This window comes from Anoplopoma fimbria, chromosome 10 (genome assembly GCF_027596085.1).
Source record: "Anoplopoma fimbria isolate UVic2021 breed Golden Eagle Sablefish chromosome 10, Afim_UVic_2022, whole genome shotgun sequence".
Classification (NCBI taxonomy): domain Eukaryota; kingdom Metazoa; phylum Chordata; class Actinopteri; order Perciformes; family Anoplopomatidae; genus Anoplopoma; species Anoplopoma fimbria.
In genome coordinates this window covers 24,348,898-24,372,917 of record NC_072458.1, presented here as the reverse complement: position 1 = coordinate 24,372,917, position 24,020 = coordinate 24,348,898, and the positions used below count along the sequence as shown (strand labels likewise).

The window sequence follows — 24,020 nt, the reverse complement described above, 5'->3', positions numbered from 1 at the left end:
GGAGTAATATGATCTCTTTTCTTAGTTTTTGTTAGAACACGTGCTGCAGCATTCTGGATCAACTGTAAAGATTTAAGAGACTTATTAGAGCAGCCTGATAATAAGGAGTTACAGTAATCTAGTCTAGAGGTAACAAATGCATGAACTAGTTTTTCTGCTTTGACACAGGAAGTGACTGATTTAAATGTTACGTAAATGAAAAAAGGCTGTCCTTGAGATCTGTTTTATATAAGAGTTAAAAGACAGATCCTGATCAAAGATAACTCTGAGGTTCTTAACGGTAGTGCTGGATGCTAGAGCAATGCCATCTAGAGAAACTATATCCTTAGATAATTGAGTTCTAGTAGAATAATAGTGGAGTTGAGAGTAGAGTTTAACATTAAGAAGTTACAGGTCATCCAGGTTTTTATGTCCGTAAGACATGCTTGAAGTTTAGAGAACTGGTTAGTTTCGTCTGGCTTAATTGATAGATATAACTGGGTATCATCTGCATAACAATGAAAGTTTATTGAGTGTTTTCTGATAATATTCCCTAAAGGAAGCATATATAAGGTAAATAAAATTGGTCCAAGAACAGACCCCTGTGGAACTCCGTGACTGACCCTGGTTTTCATCGAGGTTTCATTGTTTACATATACAAACTGAGATCGGTCTGATAAATACGACTTAAACCAGCTGAGTGCGGTTCCTTTAATGCCTATTAGATGCTCCAATCTCTGTAATAAGATCTGATGATCAATGGTATCAAATGCAGCACTAAGGTCTAACAGTACAAGTACAGAGACAAGTCCTTTGTCTGAAGCTATTAGAAGGTCATTGGTAGTTTTCACCAGTGCCGTCTCTGTGCTATGATTCACTCTAAATCCTGACTGAAAATCCTCAAATAAACTATTGTTATGGATAAAGTCACACAGCTGATTTGCTACTGCTTTCTGGAGGATCTTAGAGAGGAACGGAAGGTTAGATATAGGTCTATAGTTAGATATAGTCTATAGTTAGATATAGGTCTATAGTTAGATATAGGTCTATAGTTAGATATAGTCTATAGTTAGATATAGGTCTATAGTTAGATATAGTCTATAGTTAGATATAGTCTATAGTTAGATATAGGTCTATAGTTAGATATAGCCTATAGTTAGATATAGTCTATAGTTAGATATAGTCTATAGTTAGATATAGGTCTATAGTTAGATATAGCCTATAGTTAGATATAGTCTATAGTTAGATATAGTCTATAGTTAGATATAGTCTATAGTTAGATATAGGTCTATAGTTAGATATAGTCTATAGTTAGATATAGGTCTATAGTTAGATATAGTCTATAGTTAGATATAGTCTATAGTTAGATATAGTCTATAGTTAGATATAGGTCTATAGTTAGATATAGGTCTATAGTTAGATATAGTCTATAGTTAGATATAGGTCTAAGGTTAGATATAGGTCTATAGTTAGATATAGCCTATAGTTAGATATAGTCTATAGTTAGATATAGTCTATAGTTAGATATAGTCTATAGTTAGATATAGGTCTATAGTTAGATATAGTCTATAGTTAGATATAGTCTATAGTTAGATATAGTCTATAGTTAGATATAGTCTATAGTTAGATATAGTCTATAGTTAGATATAGTCTATAGTTAGATATAGTCTATAGTTAGATATAGTCTATAGTTAGATATAGGTCTATAGTTAGATATAGTCTATAGTTAGATATAGTCTATAGTTAGATATAGTAGATAGTCTATAGTTAGATATCTATAGTTAGATATAGTCTATAGTTAGATATAGTCTATAGTTAGATATAGTCTATAGTTAGATATAGTCTATAGTTAGATATAGTCTATAGATATAGTCTATAGTTAGATATAGTCTATAGTTAGATATAGTCTATAGTTAGATATAGTCTATAGTTAGATATAGTCTATAGTTAGATATAGTCTATAGTTAGATATAGTCTATAGTTAGATATAGTCTATAGTTAGATATAGTCTATAGTTAGATATAGTCTATAGTTAGATATAGTCTATAGTTAGATATAGTCTATAGTTAGATATAGTCTATAGTTAGATATAGTCTATAGTTAGATTAGATATAGTCTATAGTTAGATATAGTCTATAGTTAGATATAGTCTATAGTTAGATATAGGTCTATAGTTAGATATAGGTCTATAGTTAGATATAGGTCTATAGTTAGATATAGTCTATAGTTAGATATAGGTCTATAGTTAGATATAGGTCTATAGTTAGATATAGTCTATAGTTAGATATAGTCTATAGTTAGATATATAGTCTATAGTTAGATATAGGTCTATAGTTAGATATAGTCTATAGTTAGATATAGTCTATAGTTAGATATAGTCTATAGTTAGATATAGTCTATAGTTAGATATAGTCTATAGTTAGATATAGTCTATAGTTAGATATAGGTCTATAGTTAGATATAGTCTATAGTTAGATATAGTCTATAGTTAGATATAGTCTATAGTTAGATATAGTCTATAGTTAGATATAGTCTATAGTTAGATATAGGTCTATAGTTAGATATAGTCTATAGTTAGATATAGTCTATAGTTAGATATAGTCTATAGTTAGATATAGGTCTATAGTTAGATATAGGTCTATAGTTAGATATAGTCTATAGTTAGATATAGGTCTATAGTTAGATATAGTCTATAGTTAGATATAGTCTATAGTTAGATAGTTAGATATAGTCTATAGTTAGATATAGTCTATAGTTAGATATAGTCTATAGTTAGATATAGGTCTATAGTTAGATATAGGTCTAGTCTATAGTTAGATATAGTCTATAGTTAGATATAGTCTATAGTTAGATATAGTCTATAGTTAGATATAGTCTATAGTTAGATATAGGTCTATAGTTAGATATAGGTCTATAGTTAGATATAGTCTATAGTTAGATATAGTCTATAGTTAGATATAGGTCTATAGTTAGATATAGTCTATAGTTAGATATAGGTCTATAGTTAGATATAGTCTATAGTTAGATATAGGTCTATAGTTAGATATAGTCTATAGTTAGATATAGTCTATAGTTAGATATAGTCTATAGTTAGATATAGGTCTATAGTTAGATATAGTCTATAGTTAGATATAGTCTATAGTTAGATATAGTCTATAGTTAGATATAGTCTATAGTTAGATATAGTCTATAGTTAGATATAGTCTATAGTTAGATATAGTCTATAGTTAGATATAGTCTATAGTTAGATATAGGTCTATAGTTAGATATAGTCTATAGTTAGATATAGGTCTATAGTTAGATATAGTCTATAGTTAGATATAGTCTATAGTTAGATATAGTCTATAGTTAGATATAGGTCTATGGAATTGTGTCTAACCCGTTTTATCCAATTCCATGGGTTTAAATTGTGTTTAAACTTTTATCCATCTTTGTCTTGTTTTATTAATCTCCATGCACATAAATATCTAAATGCTGCAATATGTAAACTTTCATATTTATGTCTCTGTGAAGCACTTTTGTGCAAAACTGTTTGCTTTTATAAGCTATAAATGAGATGAACTCCAACTTAAACTTACATTTAACACAGTGCAAACATAAACACAAGAAACAACAAGTTACAAAAGGTTGAGATCCTCTGCCCTGAAGGACACGAGGTAAATATATATATATATATTATTATTATTATTATTATTATTATTATCTGTGCTCTTTTATTGTGAAGGCCAGAGGCGCTAGGCGGAAGTAGTGCTTGTGTTTCCGGGTGTCGCGGTCCTCTCTGTCGGAACACAGTTAGCATGTGTGTCTGTGTTAGCATGTCAGCTGAGTCCATCAGGACAGAGACTCAGTGGACTTTTCTTTGGTCTTCTTGGACTCGATCTGTGTAAATGTCCACATTTCAGGATGTCCAACAGGAAGTCAAACGGCGGCTGCTCACTGCGGCTCGAGGACATCTGAGGAGACATCTGAGATCTGAGGAGACATCTGAGGAGACATCTGAGATCTGAGGAGACATCTGAGGAGACATCTGAGATCTGAGGAGACATCTGAGACATCTGAGGAGACATCTGAGATCTGAGGAGACATCTGAGACATCTGAGGAGACATCTGAGACATCTGGATCCAAGCTAAAGAGCTGGATGTGCTTTTAAAGGCCGACATGGAGCTGCGGAGAGAAGCAGGTTGGTTTTCTTTCTGTGCCTGTTAGCAGCTAGCTACTACTAGCACTAGTACTAGTACACACAAGAGTATATGAACAAGAGTATATAAACACAAGAGTATATAAACACAAGAGTATATAAACACAAGAGTATATAAACACAAGAGTATAAACACAAGAGTATATAAACACAAGAGTATATAAACACAAGAGTATATAAACACAAGAGTATATAAACACAAGAGTATATAAACACAAGAGTATATAAACACAAGAGTATATAAACACAAGAGTATATAAACACAAGAGTATATAAACAAGAGTATATAAACACAAGAGTATATAAACACAAGAGTATATAAACACAAGAGTATATAAACACAAGAGTATATAAACACAAGAGTATATAAACAAGAGTATATAAACACAAGAGTATATAAACACAAGAGTATATAAACACAAGAGTATATAAACACAAGAGTATATAAACACAAGAGTATATAAACACAAGAGTATATAAACACAAGAGTATATAAACACAAGAGTATATAAACACAAGAGTATATAAACACGTTTTCAGCTTTAAATGATAAAACACATCGTGACTGGGTCAGATTGTGAGTTTACACTTTTGATCTATAGATTTTATCAGTTATATTTTCCATCTTCAGTTGCTGGTCTCTGTGTTTTTTAGATTAAAGCTTACACATATATTTAAATGTTATGTAGGTGAAATCCTAAAACACAGTCAGATTACACCACTTCATCATAGTCTGTTAAATAATGAATTAATAAACAATACTGAATAAAACCTAAGTGTGTTCACTTATTGACTCTAGTCCTCTCTGACTCGGGCTCTTCTTCAGAGCGTTGAAATGATTTTTGGGACGGATGGATCATGCAGACCGGCTGATATAATCAAAGAAATCAAAACTCACCTCTTCAAAACTGCTTTTAATGTCTGACTAATGCTGTGTGTTTTAAGTTTTTAGTGAGTAGCTTTTAATGCTGATTTTAAATGTCTGTAAAGCATCTTTGAATACTCTGAAAAGCGCTCTATAAATAAAATGTATTATTATTATTATTAACAAAGGGATCTGTATCTGACAATGTGGATCATCAATGATCAATAATTAGTTATTGGTAAAACACAACTCGACTTCCTGAGGAGAAAAAAGAGATTAAATATTGAGCTGGATTTGATTTGAGTTGTTTTATATCTTTCCCCCCCAAAAAACTGTGCTTCTGCAAAGGCAAAAATATATAAACGTGTCCAAACAGTTGGAGGTCAGTGAAGAGCAGCTGATTGATCCGATTATTGATCCCAGCATTCCTGCTGTAGAAGATTACTGCCTGTTTATTGTGGTCAGTAATGAAGCCTTTCTTTGTCATTCAATATATAAAGTATGAGTAATGTCTCATTTTATAGGGACATTTAGAGCTAAATAACCGTAAGGTTATGATACCTTTGAGTTAATATGTGCTTCTTATTATCAATTAAGATCAAAATACCTCAATAAATGATTTGATCACGATGCGATTTGATAGAAAGTCGATAATAATTTTATAAAATCGATCTCTAAATGGCCTGTTGGAGAGCAGAAGTTGGTATTTTCCCTTTAAGACCTTGAGTAGTCAGAAGTGAGACTGTTAGGCCTGAGTGGGGATGTCGTTAGGAATGAATTTATACTAGTTCTCTTATCGATTATTTTGGGAGGAAAAAAAACTGTTAATTAAGTAAAGAATCCATATTTCTTTATTATTCTTGTATGTAAACAAATAGTCTTTCTTGAGCAGCAAAACAAGAAGTTCCATAATCTTAAACTGATCCTCAGCTGATCAATAATCTCAGTGATTATCTTTGATTGATCATCCTGTTCTTCTGATCAGACTAACGTTACCTGCAGTGGACGAGGACGGACGGCTGATCTCCAAACAGACGATACTACTTATGAATAAATGAACTAAGCACTAACATCAATCGCTCCGACAGGGGTTTGACTTTTGGTCGGACAAAACAAAATATTTAAAGACGTCACTTTAGCTTCTGATGTTCTGATGGCTTCTGCAGTTTAGCAGATATGAATATATATAAATATGTCGTTTCAGACTATAGTAGAGTATTAACTCGTATGAAACTCAAGCTGTGATTCACACTATGGATGTTTGGTCGGTAACAATGAAACACATCAGGACACTTCTACTGTGATTCATGTAGACAGCTGAGGCAATCGATGCCGGGCGTCCCGTCGTCATGATACGTTACTTAGAAATTCAAGTGAGAAACGTATTAATAGACTATTTACTTTATTCAGAAAATTACAACCCGATGAATAAAGTTACTTCCTGACGATGATGAAAAAAATCATAAAAATCTAATATCACCACTTCCAACTTGACTTTAACTCCTGGTTCTCCTCACTGTGTGTTTCCTGTTCCCTGCAGACGTCCAGCAGCTGTTGGTGGTTAAAGAAGAGGTTCCTCCTGAGCAGCAGGAGTGGAGCTCCAGTCTGGACCAGGAGGACCCAGAGCCCCCCCACAGTCTGGACCAGGAGGAGCCAGAGCCCCCCCACATTAAAGAGGAACAGGAGGAACTCTGGACCAGTCAGGAAGGAGAGCAGCTTCAAGGGCTGGAGGAGGCTGATATCACCAAGTTCACATTCACTCCTGTCCCTGTGAAGAGTGAAGATGATGAAGAGAAACCTCAGTCCTCACAGCTTCATCACAGACGTACTGAACACATGGAGACAGAAGCTGATGGAGAGGACTGTGGAGGACCAGAACCAGACAGGAACTCAGATCCAGAGAGACATTCAGAGCCAGATACCGAGACTTCCAACTCATCTGAATCTGATCCTGAAACAGGCTGGATGGATCCTGAAAGAAAACCGTTTCGCTGCTCTGTGTGCGCTAAAACATTTAAACAGAGAGGAAATCTGAATATACACATGAGGACTCACACGGGAGTGAAACCCTTCAGTTGCTTCGTGTGCAGTAAAAGGTTCACTCAGAAAGCCGGTCTGGACTACCACTTAAAAATCCACACAGGAGAGAAACCCTTCAGTTGCTCCCTTTGCGGTAAAAGCTTTAGACACAAAGGGGCAGTGACGTCCCACATGGCGACGCACACAGGAGTGAAACCCTTCAGCTGCAGTGTTTGTCACAAAAGATTCAGGGCCACGTCGCAGCTCAAACATCATAAGTGTGTCGGTGAGTACTCGCGGCGCCACAGGAGCCGAGGAGATCAACGCAGCAAACCGCTGAGCTGCTCTGAATGTGACGCCACGTTTCCCAACAATTACCTCCTGGTGACCCACATGAGGATGCATAAAGGAAAGACACTGTTCACCTGCTCCATTTGTGGTCAAAAACGGCAGTTCAGTTCACATCTGGAGATACACATGAGAACCCACACGGGAGAGAAACCTTTCAGCTGCTCTGTTTGCGGTAAAAGATTTTCTCAAAGGGGAATTATGTCTCAACACATGGCGGTCCACTCGGGGGTGAAACCGTTCAGCTGCACTGTCTGTGGCAGGAGATTCTTTTGGCACTTTCAGATCAAAAAACACAAGTGTCTCGGTGAGTTCTCACAGTTCAGAAGAACTGGCTTTAATGAAGAGGACTGTGAAGGATCAGAACCAGCCAGCTCAGATCCAGTTAGACATTTAGAACCAGATACTGATAAAGAGACTGAACCATCTTCTGAACCTGATGACAGTGTTGACGTTGAGTTTTGGAGAGAGACCAGGAAACATCAGTCAGGGTTCACTTATCGCAGAAATAAAAAAGTCTCTGTTAATGATGGATTTAATACCAGCGAGAAACCATTCAGCTGCTCTGATGACAAGGCTGAAACTGATCCCAAGACTGGTGACAGAGTTGATGGTGATCAACCTCCGTCAGATCTAAAGCGTATAAAAGCTGAGGAAGTCTCCGTCAGTGTCTCAGGATGTAACACTGACATGAAACCTTTCAGCTCCTCTGAGTGTCATCAAAGATCTGAAGAGAGTCTCACTCTGCTGACACTCAAGAAACCGCCCACAGGAGGGAAACCATTCGGCTGCTTATTTTGCGGAAAGGGATTTTCGACAGCAGGACATCTGTCTCGACATATATCTGTCCACACAGGAGAGGATCCGCTCGGCTGCATCGTTTGTCAGGAGAGATTCACTCTGGAGTCCCATCTGGTCAGTCACGAGTGTGTCGGTGAGTCCTCCCAGCTTCACCACGACGATGCGCTGGTCGGCAGCTCTCAGAGCGGAGGAACGTGGAACCCGAAGCACCAGCTGCAGGTTCCCAGGAGACTTCACACAGGACTGAAACCATACGGTTGCTCACTTTGTGGTAGAACTTTTGCAGAGCAGGAAAGCTTACGTTCTCACATGACGTGTCACTCGGGGGAGAAACCTTTCCGCTGCTCCGTGTGTAACACAGGATGCAGCGACAGCGAGTCTTTAGTTCTACACATGAGGATCCATGCGAGACAAACGCAGTTCAGTTGCACTGTTTGTGGGAAAGAATTTGCTTGGAGAAGACATCTGGAAAAACATCTGGAGGTCCACTCAAGGGAGAAAGTCTACAGCTGCAGATATTGTGACCAAAGATTCAGTTGGCATTATCAACTGAAATATCATCAGTGTGTCGGTCATCGGTACTCACAGCTTCATCAGACTCAGACTCAGAACAGAGAGGCAGAACCTCCAGCCAGCAGCTCAGCTGATAAGCAGGACACAGAAGCTGATGGAGAGGACTGTGGTGGACCAGAACCAGACAGGAACTCAGATCCAGATAGACATCCAGAACCAGATCCTTATGAGAAGACTGGAGACTCTTCTGAACCTGAGACTGAAGACAGTGATTTTTGGGAAGAGAGCTGTGGACGTCTGTCAGGTTTAAACTCTCTGAAACATGAGGAAGTCTCTCAGAGCGATGAAACATTTAACAACCACCACAGAGGAAGTCATCCAGGAAGGGAAGAGTTGGCAGGAGGAGGAAGTCTGAGCCAGCACATGGACCCAGAGCCCCCACACATTAAAGAGGACCAGGAGGAGTCAGAGCCCCCACACATTAAAGAGGAACAGGAGGAACTCTGGACCAGTCAGGAGGGAGAGCAGCTTCAAGGGCTGGAGGAGGCTGATATCACCAAGTTCACATTCACTCCTGTCCCTGTGAAGAGTGAAGATGATGAAGAGAAACCTCAGTCCTCACAGCTTCATCACAGACGTACTGAACACATGGAGACAGAAGCTGATGGAGAGGACTGTGGAGGACCAGAACCAGACAGGAACTCAGATCCAGATAGACATCCAGAACCAGATACTGATGATAGCGTTGATAGTGATTTTTGGAAAGAGACCAGAGAACCTCAGTCAGGTTTAAACTCTCTGAAAAATAATGAAATCTGTGACAGTATTATGGGATGTGATTCTGTCAACAAAGATGTCAGAACGTCAGAGTGTCTTGAACCCGAGAGCGACGACAGCGTTGACAGTGATTTCTGGAAAGACAACAGGAAGTCAGGTGTAAACTCTCTGAACAATAATGAAGTTCCTGAAAGTGAGAGGAGATACACCGTCACCAAACCGTACAGCTGCAGCGAGTGTGGGAAAAGATTTCACCACGATTACAACTTAAAGAACCACATGAAATATCACACGGGAGAGAAAGCCTTCTTCTGCTCCGTCTGTGGTCTAAAATGTCTTTACAAGTCCCACCTGGAGATCCACATGAGAACTCATACCAGAGAGAAACCATTCCCATGTCCAGTTTGTGGTAAAAGATACGCACACAAGGCCAGCATGCAGTCTCACATGGCCGTCCACACCGTGGAGAAGCAGTACAGCTGCAGCGTCTGTGGGAAAGGCTTCGCTTGGTACACGGAGCTGAAATACCACCAGTGTGTGGGCGAGTCACAGGAGAGCTCAGACCGGAGAGAAGCCGTGTGACTGCACACGGATGATGAACATTCACTCAGCTGTGTTCGTCCAGTTTTTACATTATAAGACAAATCTGTATCTTCTTAATGTCTTATTGTCCAAAACCACAAAAAGATTCAGTTCTGTGTTTATGATTTAATAAAACAGCTTCGTCACATTTGAGTATCTGGAAGCTGCAAATATTTTGCATTCTTACCTACAAAAATGAATGAAACTATTCCAAATTTTCTGTCAACTGACTAATTTATCGATGGATTGATCGATTCTACCGAGGAGCTGCCGGTTGAGCTTGAGTTTCTTACTTTCATTATGTAAATAAGTGATTCGCTTTTTGATTTCAGTTGAGAAATTTAAACCCGATATGATGATTGGTCTTATTGTTTGTATAAAACTTGATTTCCCTTCAGTCCGTCTTTTTATTTGTTTTTAAAAGTGATGACATCATCAGAGTCTGAACTTGATCCGGTCTGTTATTTTTTCTTCATATGAACTGATTCATAAATGCTGAATCATTCATATGTCACTGTAACTTTAAGTTAACATGGTGGACCTCGTTAAAAACCACAGAGGAAGATTCTGATCAATAAACTCAACCTTTGACCTCTCGGTGAATTTCCTGTTGATCTCTTTGTTTCCAAATATCTTTACTATTGATCAGTGAGACAGATGACCGTCACACTCACTCTTCATTTGAAACACCTCATGAGCAGTCAGTTTTTTTATTTACACTTTATTTAGTCAGATTATCTCAATGAGACACGCCGTCTCATTCTTCAGAGACCCTTACTGTCCCTCCAACTGTTGAAGAAGCTTCAATAGACTAAAACGTTTCACCGTCAAACGTGCTTCGTGAATTCACTGGCAAAATACAGGTGTCCACACAGTTATTAAAATAATAAGATGAAAGGCAATAAACTATGAGAATTCTAGCTAACATCTGGATCATTAATGCACATATTCAGGAATGCAAACAAACTGGATTCATAACGGACAGACTTATAGATTTATATGTTAAATCAAAAGTGTCTCTGCTGGAGTCTGAGCTGAAGGAGTTTCTGTTGAAGCTGCATGATTTCATCTGATTTCACCAGAATCCGACCCGGTGTCTCCGATGACGAGCTTTCATTTCCATTTTTAGACTTTTATTTTGAAGCTCAGCCACCAGTCTGCCCCGGAAGCTGTATTCTCACTGAGGCTAACTTCACAGAGTTTGATCAAGATGGCGTCTCTCAGAAAGCTGTTTGTTAGCAGAGTCTCTTTGTTGTGTTGGTCCAGTGAGTGTGAGGTCCATGTTGGTCTCTGTGTGTCCGGAGAAACCTTCTGAATGGACTTTTCTCTGAATGTTGGACCTCTGACTCATCTCCCGGTAGCCTACAAAGCTAGTGAAGTTAGCTTAGCATGCTAGCTGGGACGGAAGTTAGCAACACAGCGCTAGTCAGAGTGACTGTTTGATGGAGAGCAAACGGTGTTTGTGACGGAGTTTGTGTGGAGAAAAAGTGTGTGTCGTTGTGTGAAAATGTGTAAAGTCCAAATGCTGAGAGCGTTGGTGAAGCAGCGACTCACTGCGGCTGCTGAAGAGATCTTTGGGCTGTTTGAAAGAACGATAGCAGAGTACGAGGAGGAACTGTGTCGTTCTAAAGAGGAGAACGAGCGACAACGGAAACTCCTGCACGCTGTTCTCAACCCTCAGCTTCGGTTACACAGAGCAGGTTGGTTCTCTGCTCTTCTTCTCCTCTCTCTGTTCTCTCTGTTCACACTGACAGATGTGAATGAAGGGAAATCCACTTTCACTGTGTTACGTCATCAGGATCGTTTGTCTTATTTATTTATCATTTACATCTGTATGTTTTGAAATTCTGATTCTCAAGTCATTCTTAAATAACCCAGAATATGATTATGGTTTCTCCTGAACACTGGAATTCATTTATTGGGCTCAATCTTTCGGATTTCATTTGTCTTAATGGTTGTTTGTTTATTTTTCAAGCATTTTTTTGTTTCCATCTCCACCTCTCAGGTTTGTATTGGGTTAGTTTTTGGTCCCTGTGGTTTAAGGTGTACTTAGGGTTACCACACTAAATGTTAGAACGACCTGATTGTTACTCCTAGTCCTTAGGCCCTCTGGAAACGTTCCTATGTCTAGGAACCACCAACTGGGGATATGGAGAGCACACATCTCACCTGTCTTAAAGTCCCTCCATTGGTTGCCTGTCAGTTTTAGAATAGATTTTAAGATCCTTTTATTGGTGTTCAAATCACTGAACGGACTAGCGCCTGAATACTTGTCAGACATGCTTTTAACGCAAACTCCCTCTAGATTCATCCGGTCCTCTGGCACTGAAATCTTAAGACATACCTTTTTAGTTTGGCATTTTCTTAATCCATTGTTATCAGTATTACTGTGCTACTACTGGTTTTATTGGTTTTATACATTTATTGGTTTTATACATTTCATGTATAAGAATGTTACTCTGTTGCTGCTCTTTCTATTATACCATGTTTCTATATTATTATTTCTCTCTACCGTTTATTTTCACAGTATTGTTGTATTTTCATTGTATTGTTAAGCACCTTGTATTGCAATTTTGCACGAAAGGCGCTATATAAATAAAATTTGATTTGATTTGATTAGGACTCTGAGGTTCCTTCTTCTGGATCTGACTCCTTTGCTCTTTGACTTCCTGCTGAGCTTCTGATTTCATCTTCTTTGTCTGACCCACTGCCATACCTTGCTGCTAACGAACCACTACCTTCTGGCAGCTAGTCTTTGGGATCCGTTTTCCCCCTGGGGTTCCTATGGTTGTCTACGACCGGTGAGGAGGTGTCTCCTTCCTCATTCTGAGTCCGTCCTTCTTTCTGCGGAGGAGGACGGGACTTTTTGGTTTTGATTAACACTCCTGCCTCTATCAGACCCTGAATTACGGCCTCATGCCTTCAACAGCATGCTGCGATAGTGGATACTGTTTTATGTATGGTAACCTAGCTCCTGGTTTGTTCTTTATGTTTCTGGGTTGTGCTGATTTTATCCTTCCTACGTTTGTCTTGTGTATTGACCATAGTTCCTGTGGCACCTATGTTAGCAAGGTCTCATGTTCTAGTAATAGGGGCATCAGTGTCTGTGGGCTTTCGCTTACTAAAACATTTTCTGCTAGCCCTTCATCGCATGTCCTCAATGATATCCTAATGTACTGTTTCCCTGTAGGCACCAGAGTCTGTAACTGGATGCTCCTACAGGGAGCCAGTGTGGAGAACGGAGAAGGGAAGTTGTGTGGGAGAACTTGGGTCATTGAACACCAGACGAGCTGCAGCTTTCTGGACGAGCTCCAGAGGTCTGACGGCCGACGCCGGGGCTCAAGTAGTGAGTTGCAGTAGTCCAGGCGGGAGATGACCAGAGCCTGTAGAGCACCTGCACCGTCTCCTCAGGGAGGAAGGGGAGAATCCTCCTGATGTTGTAGAGGAGGAGTCTGCAGGAGCGTGTGACCGATGCAGTGTTTGCTGAGAACGACAGTTGGTCGTCCAGGGTCACACCCAGATTCCTCGCAGTCCGAGTTGGCGTCACCACGGCATCATCAATGGTGATGGACAGGTCTCGGTGCGGGCAACCCTTCCCCGGGAGGAACAGTAGCTCGGTTTTGTCCAGGTTGAGCTTCAGGTGATGTGTCGCCATCCACTTCGAGATGTCAGCCAAGCACGCAGCAATGCGTGCCTCCACTTGAGTGTCACCAGTGGGGAAATGACAAGACCAGCTGGGTGTCATCGGCAATGTCGCGACTTCTCCTTCATTCAGGCTGTGGTCTGGATCGTCATCAGAGTCATGCTGCTTTAACGGGGTTCTTGTTTTCCTTTTCTGTTTCCGCACTTTGCTCCCTTACTGACTTCTTCTAATCCTGTGCAGGGTGGGTCTTTTTGTGCCAGTTTTTCTTTGGATTAGCTGTCCTCTGAGTTTTGGGAGACTGAATCGTCATCATCTGAGCCTGGTGTGCTTTCCACAGTTCGCACACTTCATTCCTCGTCTCTGAATTCAGAGAATTGTAATTTCCCCATAAAGGCTTAATTATTATTATTATTATTATTATTATTATTATTATTATTATTATTATTATTATTATTATGCCACTTTTTCATGCAGTATGACATTTTGAAGAAAAACAAAAAATAAGGAATCAATAAAAGATCATTAATGGTATTTTGCTGAATCACTTCTCTATTTTTGAAACAACATCTCATCATTATTATTTCTGGTTTAAGTTTAGTCTGAGTGCTGGTCAGTATGTGTGTCTGTATTTCATTCTCTCCTGCAGACGTCCAGCAGCTGTTGGTGGTTAAAGAAGAGGTTCCTCCTGAGCAGCAGGAGTGGAGCTCCAGTCTGGACCAAGAGGACCCAGAGCCCCCACACATTAAAGAGGAACAGGAGGAACTCTGGACCAGTCAGGAGGGAGAGCAGCTTCAAGGGCTGGAGGAGGCTGATATCACCAAGTTCACATTCACTCCTGTCCCTGTGAAGAGTGAAGATGATGAAGAGAAACCTCAGTCCTCACAGCTTCATCACAGACGTACTGAACACATGGAGACAGAAGCTGATGGAGAGGACTGTGGAGGACCAGAACCAGCATGGAACTCAGATCCAGATAGACATCCAGAACCAGATCCTGATGAGGAGACTGGAGACTCTTCTGAACCTGAGACTGATGACAGTGATGATTGGAAGGAGACCAGAGAACCTCAGTCAGGTTTAAACTCTCTGAATAATGATGACATTTCTATCAGTTATTCCAGATGTAGAGCTGGAGAGAAACCATTTCGCTGCTCTGAGTGTGGGAAGAGATTTGGCAAAAGAATATGTCTGAAGAGACACATGAGGATTCACACCGGAGAGAGACCATTTAGTTGCTCAGTTTGCGGTAAAAGATTTATTCAAAAGAATCATCTGGCAGACCACATGGCCCGTCACATAGGGGTGAAACCGTTTAGTTGCTTAGTTTGTGGAAAAGGATTTATACAGAAGCGAGAGCTAACATTCCACATGGCACGTCACACTGGGGAGAAACCGTTCAGTTGCTCAGTCTGTAAGAAGTCTTTTGCTCAGAGAGGACATTTACAGACACACATGAGAATCCACACACGAGAGAAACAATTCAAGTGCTCAGTTTGTGGCCAAAGCTTTTTACAAAAGGCGTATCTGAAGAGACACATGGTAACTCACACCGGAGAGAAACCTTACAGCTGCTCAGTTTGTAATAAATCTTTTGCACAGAGAGGAAATTTACAGACGCACGTAAAAATCCACACAGGAGAGAAACCATACAACTGCCCAGTTTGTGGTAAAACCTTCATCAAAAGTGGAAATCTGAAGGTACACATGAGAACTCATACAGGAGAGAAAACATCTGGTTGCTACTGATGGAGTAGGACCAGACTAGCTATGTAGGACCAGGAACTTAGATCCAGATAGACATTTCTATGCTGATACTGGTAAGACTGATGACAGATACGACTTGGATTTTCCCACCGTATGATAAACTTGAGACGCCGTTGTTACTGATTACACTGGGAATTCGTCAATGACGCTCCACCAGGTGCAACGACCCGGTGTTCAGGCGGAGGGGAGCCGCCACAGCTGGTTCCAACCACTCGAACTAAGTGTTTGGGATTTCACCAGACTGCTGCTGCAGGTTTAAGAACCTTTGCTGCGCTTCTGAAATGTCACGTGACGTGTGAACTCTGACTCCTGTTACTCTGAGCTGCTCTACGAAGCAGACAAATTACAAAAGAGAATTTTGTAAACTGTCAAGTGTTCTGCTGTGTAATAATAGTTTATATCTCTGCAGATGGCTCAGATTCATCTGGAAAATGGAGGAGGGAGACTTCTGCTTTGATATTTGTGATGAGAGTTAGGGGTTCTCCTTCGTCCTGGTCTCACTGTTATGGAAACAACTATTTTTATTGTTTGATATGAAAAGAATCTCCTTAACAACCCACATATCTTTTTTTATTAAGGGAAGACAGAGTATATTTAAGGGGAGATGCAGGTCAACAGTAGATTCCACATAGCAGTGGGAGGTGTCTTCTGAAAGCTGAGAATCTTACTGTTAATTTGAGCTGCAGCTCAGCAGTGTGTGACTTATTAATGACATTCTATACTATGACTTTTTTCAACCCCTTGCACATCTTTTCTTTTCTTTATTAATATAGACTTTGACACTTTAATAATACACTTGTTTTAACTTGCTCTTATTTGTTTATTTGTTACCATATTTTATTGTACATTTTCATATTTCTATTTTTAAATTATGTCTTTATTATTGCACTGTGTTTATTTGCTGTAGGCACCAATTAACCACCTCGCCAACTTCCCTGTATGTGTAACGTACTTGGTAATAAACAGCTTCTGATATTATGACTTTCTTCATGACATACTATACTATGACTTTTTTTTTTACATTTTATGACAGAATTAAACTATGACTTATTATTAAATACTTTACTCCAACCTCCTTTTTTTTAACTTTTTATGACATTTCATACTATGACTTTTTTATGACTTATTCAACAAAAAGGTCATAGTATAGTATGTCAAAAAAAAAGTACCAAAAAATAGATATAGTTTTTCATGATAATTAAAAAACCCATAATATAGTTATAAAAGATAATACTATTTTATTTCATGAGAAGTAAAAAAAAAAAAAAAAGTGTAGTTTGTCGTAAAACTTCATAGTATGAAATGTCATAAAAAGTCAAAGTTCAGCATTTTAACCAAAGTTCAAAATGTTTCCACTGCAAAAAAGGCAAACGTTCAGAATCGACGCTCCGCTGCAGGTTGAGAGTTAATACGCACTGCTAGTGCAAATAGTTAAAAAAAAAAAGACGCTTTGGTGGAAACGACCACTAAGATGTCGACTTATGATTGTTTTTATGTGTTGCTGTTTGCAAATTCAATAAAATGCAACAACTGTTTTAGTTTTGTGACAATAATTTATCCTCAAACCCTTCCTGCTTCTCTTCAGGTAAGTGTGTGTGTGTGTGTGTGTGTGTGTGTGTGTGTGTGTGTGTGTGTGTGTGTGTGTGTGTGTGTGTGTGTGTGTGTGTGTGTGTGTGTGTGTGTGTGTGTGTGTGTGTGTGTGTGTGTGTGTGTGTGTGTGTGTGTGTGTGTGTGTGTGTGTGTGTGTTTTATCTCTCATCTCATCTCTCTCCGGACGCTGTGAGTTAAATGTCATCCTGTCTCTGTGATGTTCTCTGAAATAAAACGGACACTGATTAAATGTTCTCTGAATCAGACGCAGCTCGTCTCTGATTGGACAATCGGGCTGATGATGTCATACAGCCGGAGGTCGGCAACAGAGGAGAACCAATGAAATAAGGTTTTCTTCACCAGGTGACTAAATTCTCAGAAAAGACAGGAAGTCAAAGAACTGCAGTGACGATAAATGAACCATTTAAATAATCCATGAAAACATATTTTACTTTTTACTGCCCTACTTTTACTTTAGACAAAGTTATTTTGTTTAATAAGTTTGTTAGACAAAGAAAAATAGCTTTAAAAATAGTACTTCAAAGTCTCGAGCAGCTACAACAGTAACATCATTTTACCTCACAACATGTACTTTTACTGCATGAAGCTGAGAATACTTTGGTATTTTACTGCTGATAGGACATGAAGCAGAGTATTCTGGTGTACTTGTACCACTGATACTACATGAAGCAGAGTATTCTGGTGTACTTGTACCACTGATACTACATGAAGCAGAGTATTCTGGTGTACTTGTACTACTTCCTGTGTAAATCATGAGGTCGTCGGAGCCGAGCAGCTTAATGAAGAATCTTTATTTAACAAAAATAAATTAATCTGAGGGACAGACACTGAAACTCTAAAACAAAGACAGAAACATGCAGAGACAGCCAGGTGAGACGTGTGTGTGTGTGTGTGTGTGTGTGTGTGTGTGTGTGTGTGTGTGTGTGTGTGTGTGTGTCAGTGTGTGTTCGGAGCAGCGGAGGAAGAAGGTGTTGCAGGCCGTTCCTCTCAGACAGTCACACAGTCGACCGATGCGAGGTCCATGTTTCATCGCACAGCGCTCACCAACATCACACTGAGAGACAGAGGGAGAGAGACAGACAGAGAGAGAAAGAGAGACAGACAGAGAGAGAGAGAAAGAGAGACAGACAGAGAGAGAGACAGAGACAGACAGAGAGAGACAGAGAGAGAGAGACAGACAGGTTTAGTAACAGTGAGAAACTCTAAATAATGAGATAATATTTTGTCACTAATTAAAAACATGAATTGACTGAATGAATGATGAGGCAGACGATCAGGACATGATAACGACCTGGATCGAAGCGGTGACACATGATATGATTAGATAAAGTTTAAACCCTAACCTTATAAATATAGTTATTAATACTAAATACAGTGAAGTGTGAAGAAACCTATGTGGTCAAACAGGCTCCCTGAACGCAGCACAGAGACAGGATGTGATGTCACGTGATGAATACATATTGATCGGAGCATAAAGTATTAAATATAGATTCTATCGGCCTGACAGCTGACGTTAACGTGTGATCTGTATCTGTGACACTCATCTCATGTCATCAGCAGGAAGCACACACACACACACACACACATGCTCAGAGGACATTAATAAATCAATAGATAATTAATAATAATAATGATTGATTGACAGCTGTCCGTCATGTTCTCACCCGGGGGATCACGCTGGCTTTCTTCTCCACAGAGAGACCGACGCTGCTGTCGGCTTCATCCAGGAAACCCTGCAGGGCTTCAGCCTGACACACACACACACACACACACACACACACACACACACACACACACACACACACACACACACACACACACACACACACACACACACACACACACACACACACACACACACACACACACACACACACATACACAGACACACACACACACACACACACAGACACACACACACACACACACACACACACACACACAGACACACACACACACACACACACACACACACACACACAGACACACACACACACACACACACAGACACACACACACACACACACACACACACACACACAGACACACACACACACACACACACACACACACACACACACACACACACACACACACACACACACACACACACACACACACAGACACACACACACAGATACACAGACACACACACACACACACACACACACAGATAAGGAAATTATGATTAAAATCAGGACATCTTCAAAAATACTTTTTCCCAGCATGCAGTCAAACCGTCTCCATCAGTAACATGATGATGAGCTGGTCGCCGTTGACCGTTGACCAGCTCTGCAGTGACGTGGTGATGAACACACATCTATCTGCATCAACGTGAAGGTTCTCAGTGAAGGTTCTCAGTGAAGGTTCTCAGTGAAGGTTCTCAGTGGAGGTTCTCAGTGAAGGTTCTCAGTGAAGGTTCTCAGTGAAGGTTCTCAGTGAAGGTTCTCAGTGAAGGTTCTCAGTGAAGGTTCTCAGTGAAGGTTCTCAGTGAAGGTTCTCAGTGAAGGTTCTCAGTGAAGGTTCTCAGTGGAGGTGAAGGTTCTCAGTGAAGGTTCTCAGTGAAGGTTCTCAGTGAAGGTTCTCAGTGAAGGTTCTCAGTGAAGGTTCTCAGTGGAGTTCTGCAGCGTCTTTGTTCTATGATTTCTAAGTGGATTTATCTTTTGAGATCAAACTTCAAATCAAACATCAATCAATCAATATAAAATAATTAAGCTATTAAAACACATTCATAATGACAGAAGTTCACGTTCACTTATTGCAGATATATAATAAACATGTTGTTTTGTTTGTATTTAAGGCTCCCTCTGATATTTATTAAACTAAATGTAATAAAAATGTCTGATCATATTTAAGAGCTGACGTTTCACAGGTGTGATGAGATGTGTGTTTTATGTTCAAGGAGTAAAACTGATTTATTAAAGTATTTGTATATTAATATTAATGAAAAAAGTGAAAACATGAGTTTTTGACGTTCTATTAAATCCTTAGAATAAATAGTGGAGTTTGGTTTAAACATTCTCAGAGGCTGATGACAGAAAGATTAACCCTGACCCCTTTAAACTGATCATTTTAAGCTCCCTAATTAACCATCTTAATTATTATTTAATCATCTTTAACCTTTGTCTCAAATCTCTTTGAATTCATCTCCTTAATTAGCTGTAATGGCAGCAACAATAACATCGTTAAATGACATCGTATAAGAAGCTTAACTGGCTAAACTTTGACCATTAACCACCTTAAATAGTCTTTATTAAACCTTCACCTCGTCCATGAACATGAAACTTCTTTATTCTTTTAATGAGCTTCGGATTCACAGTTTCACACGTTAATTAGTTTTAACTTCAAAACATTTCCATATTTAATTAGTTCCACTTTGAACTTTCAACGATCTTACACAACATCTATTTCTTCCTAGATAACAATATTTTAACAATAACAAGTTTTTATTTTGCAAACATAAACTTAATTTACTCCCTTTAAACTACTTTAAACTACTACATTATTGTTTGTCATTAGTAATTAGTTTAATTTTGACCATCTTTAACCTCCTTCATTTAATTATTGTTTAACATTCATTAGTTAAAGTTTTAATATTCATAAATAATAATAATATAAACCTTTAAAAACATTTCCCAGCATGCCTTCACTAAACATTATCAAACCTTTTCATCAAAACAATATTTAAGTCTTTAGATCCATGTTAGAATACAGAAACGTGATCCAGAGATCCTCTACGCAGACAGATGACTCACCAGCTCTTTGGTCGTGAGTCCGATCATTGGGTCGTCCGCTGCAGACGGCAGCTGGTTGTCGGCTGACCTTTGACCCTGACAGAGTGATGTCAGCACGGACAGACAGACGGACAGGTAGACCGCGGCGCGCACACTCTCCATCACCAAAAATACTCAAAGATCCTAAAAGAATTTAAGCACAAAAAATGATTCTAATATGTCACATTTATTACTTTAACAGTTGAATGTAGTTCAGTTAGAAGGAATTGAACTCACGATTAAAAGATCCTACGGGAGTAAAACACTAATGTTTATCTCCTCTTCTTCTTCTTCTTCTTCTTCTTCTTCTTCTTCGTTGGTGTCTTATTTCTTTTCTACTTGTCGATCTTCTCTGTCGTCCTCAGTTTTCCTCAATGTGTCCGTCTTCTGGTCCTCCGTCCTCGTCCTCTTCACATGTGCTCGGCGGTTTGATGCCCCTCCTGTATTTATACGCCTCCTCCTGCTGTCAGATATTATTCATGTATTCAGGACGTCAGATGAAGCGGCGTGGACGTGTTTGGCTGTGATTGATGATGCGTCTGGTTGGTTAATATTAAACAGGTCGATGAACGGAGGTCGATAACTGAAGCAGAAGGCTAAATGAACCTCAGAGTTCTATTCTTTTAATGATCACATTGAGAGGAAACATTATGGATTCTTTATTACTGTGATCACCAGATACTGATTCAAAGTTATTATAATCATGGACGGATTATGAGACAAAGAGACAAACAACCGCATTTATTATTTGTTTTTATGTTTTATGTTTTTATAATTATTGTCTCTTTTTGGTCGTTTTGTTTCTCTTTGTGATTGTTTTTGAGTATTTTTGTGGACGTTTTGCGTCTCTTCGTGTTTGTTTTTTGTGGTTGTTTTGTGGACATTCGTGTCTTTGTTGTCTTTTTGCGTATTTTCGTGGACGTCTTGTGGTCGATTGGAGTCTGTGATCCGGTTTACACCTGACATTAACGTGTCTTTGGTACATCACGAGTGAACGGCTCTAAAACGAACCTCAGACAAACCGTGATTTGACCAAAGACGCCATAGAGGTCAACGTCTGCATTGTCTGGATTTAATCTTCTCCTATTTACCAGGAATTATTTATTTTTTATCCTATCATAAGTCGGTCTAATAACTGTAGAAACTCCTCATGAGGACTGTGAAGAGTGAATCGATCAGCCTGATGCGTTAACAGCGTCTTGCTCCACCTGCAGATTAAAACACAGCGGCTTCCTGTCAGCGGTCAGAGGTCAGAGGTGCATTGAGGCTTCAGTGTTTCATTAACTGGTGTTTGTTGGTCTGATCCGACCCAGTGATGACGCAGGATGAAAGTGTGTGCGCCCTTTTCTTGGTCTGATTTGCATCGTGAGGCCACATGCAGCTTCGTCACGTCGACGATAGAATTCAGCCGCTGCTGCTTTCATCTCAACTCTCATTAACGGCTAAATGTCAAACAGCTGCTGTGAAACCTCGTATCTACAAGTCTGCACAGAATAAAGTCATCCAGAGTTCAGAGTAAATGTACTCAGTTACTGTCTTACTCTGGTGAGTGAGAATAAATATTAAAGTACTGCGATTTAAAAAACAGGACATTAGAAAAATACTTTAAATGATTTTGCTTAAAACTAGTTGATAAAGAAAAGATGCTAAAAAAGTCTGATGGAAACAAATTGATATGATATGTTATCCTTAAATTATTTGCAGAATTCCACCTAAAAAACAAATAAAGCTGAAGAGAAATTATTTTTGGTATCTATAAATAAATATTTATATCTGAGTTCTCTACGTCTAAAAGACAGATGATACATTACCCCTCAGTGATGTCACAGACGGACTCGACAGGCGAGGCTGAAGATGGCATCACACAGACGCTGTTTATTCAGAGAGACCAGAGAAGAAGACGGAGGACGACCTCGTCTTCACCAGACTTCAGTGACCTCCAGAAGAAAAATGATCCGGCTGGAGTTCAAACGCAGAGGAATGTTTAAAAACGTTAACAAGGTGTTTCTTTGTGGCCCTTTTGCGTCTCCATGTGGTAGATTTGAGTGTCTTCGTGGTCATTTTGTGTCTCTGTGTGGTCGTTTGCGTGTGTTCGAAGTAAACCTGTGCGTCACAGAAACCAGGTAAGAAGTTAAACCACATCAAATAAACTGGAGCCCCAAACTGAACAGGGCTTTTATGCAAATAGATCTTTGTTTAGATGAAGATTTCAGATTTAAAATATATGGATATATTTCCTTAATGTTTTGGTTCTGCTTGATGTTTAAGAATGAAAAATAAATTATTGTAGAAAATGGAAATAACAACTAAACTAAGTAGAAACAGGAAGTTCATTTTTGTTATTAACTCAAACAAACATATCTTCTGTCGTCATATGTTTTTATCCTTTCTATCAGAGGAGTGTTTGTCATCACAGTGATGAAGAAAACCGGGTCTGTCAGTGAAGGTGTGTGTGTGTGTGTGTGTGTCAGTGTGTGTGTGTGTGTGTGTGTGTGTGTGTGTGTGTGTGTGTGTGTGTGTGTGTGTCAGTGAAGGTGGTGTGTGTGTGTGTGTGTCAGTGTGTGTGTGTGTGTGTGTGTGTGTCAGTGAAGGTGTGTGTGTGTGTGTGTGTGTGTGTGTGTCAGTGAAGGTGTGTGTGTGTGTGTGTGTGTGTGTGTCAGTGAAGGTGTGTGTGTGTGTGTGTGTGTGTGTGTGTGTGTGTGTGTGTGTGTGTGTGTCTTATCTGCTGACTTATCTGCTGACAGCAGAGAGATTCACTGAAGGTCACAGACCGACTCAAACACATTTAAACACCATCACACATCAAACACAGCTTTCATCATCAGCGTGTTTCATATGAACGATGAACACTGCAGACTGTAGGGGGCGCGACACTGTGTGTTCAGACACACTGTGTGTTCAGACTGTAGGGGCGCTACACTGTGTGTTCAGACTGTAGGGGGCGCTACACTGTGTGTTCAGACTGTAGGGGGCGCTACACTGTGTGTTCAGACTGTAGGGGGCGCTACACTGTGTGTTCAGACTGTAGGGGGCGCTACACTGTGTGTTCAGACTGTAGGGGGCGGGGTGCAAATTTCCCCGCTGCGGGACTAATAAAGGATTATCTTATCTTATCTACACTGTGTTCAGACTGTAGGGGGCGCTAC

General features: G+C 39.5%; 3 protein-coding genes across 3 annotated transcripts; 2 read left to right on the top strand and 1 right to left on the bottom strand.

Moving 5' to 3' along the window:
* Positions 1–4,041: 4,041 nt before the first annotated feature.
* On the top strand, positions 4,042–10,662 carry LOC129096832 (zinc finger protein 84-like). Its single transcript, XM_054605510.1, has 2 exons — positions 4,042–4,160; positions 6,584–10,662. Exons 1-2 carry the CDS (start codon positions 4,139–4,141, stop codon positions 10,081–10,083), a joined length of 3,522 nt encoding a protein of 1,173 aa, XP_054461485.1. The 5' UTR covers positions 4,042–4,138; the 3' UTR covers positions 10,084–10,662.
* A 600-nt stretch (positions 10,663–11,262) lies between these two features.
* LOC129096892 (zinc finger protein 629-like) lies at positions 11,263–15,404 on the top strand. Its single transcript, XM_054605578.1, is given in 3 exon segments — positions 11,263–11,783; positions 14,373–15,149; positions 15,152–15,404. Coding segments are annotated over 3 exon segments (1,128 nt in total). The 5' UTR covers positions 11,263–11,590; the 3' UTR covers positions 15,310–15,404.
* cart4 (cocaine- and amphetamine-regulated transcript 4) lies at positions 15,405–21,003 on the bottom strand. The gene is made up of 4 exons (XM_054605664.1): positions 20,857–21,003; positions 18,766–18,849; positions 18,056–18,155; positions 15,405–15,418 (listed from the first exon to the last, which is right to left on the bottom strand). The coding sequence occupies exons 1-4, from the start codon at positions 20,995–20,997 to the stop codon at positions 15,405–15,407; spliced, it is 339 nt and encodes a 112-aa protein (XP_054461639.1). The 5' UTR covers positions 20,998–21,003.
* Positions 21,004–24,020: the final 3,017 nt, after the last annotated feature.

What these genes read in the sequence shown, in the direction of transcription:
- LOC129096832 (XM_054605510.1), top strand. Translation starts at nt 4,139, where the DNA reads ATGGAGCTGCGGAGAGAAGCAG. An exon ending in GGAGCTGCGGAGAGAAGCAG is followed by an intron (nt 4,161 to 6,583) that starts GTTGGTTTTCTT and finishes TGTTCCCTGCAG; the next exon opens with ACGTCCAGCAGCTGTTGGTG.
- cart4 (XM_054605664.1), bottom strand. Translation starts at nt 20,997, where the DNA reads ATGGAGAGTGTGCGCGCCGCGGTCTACCTGTCCGTCTGTCTGTCCGTG. An exon ending in GACTCACGACCAAAGAGCTG is followed by an intron (nt 18,850 to 20,856) that starts GTGAGTCATCTG and finishes TGTGTGTGTCAG; the next exon opens with GCTGAAGCCCTGCAGGGTTT. An exon ending in AAGCCAGCGTGATCCCCCGG is followed by an intron (nt 18,156 to 18,765) that starts GTGAGAACATGA and finishes TCTGTCTCTCAG; the next exon opens with TGTGATGTTGGTGAGCGCTG.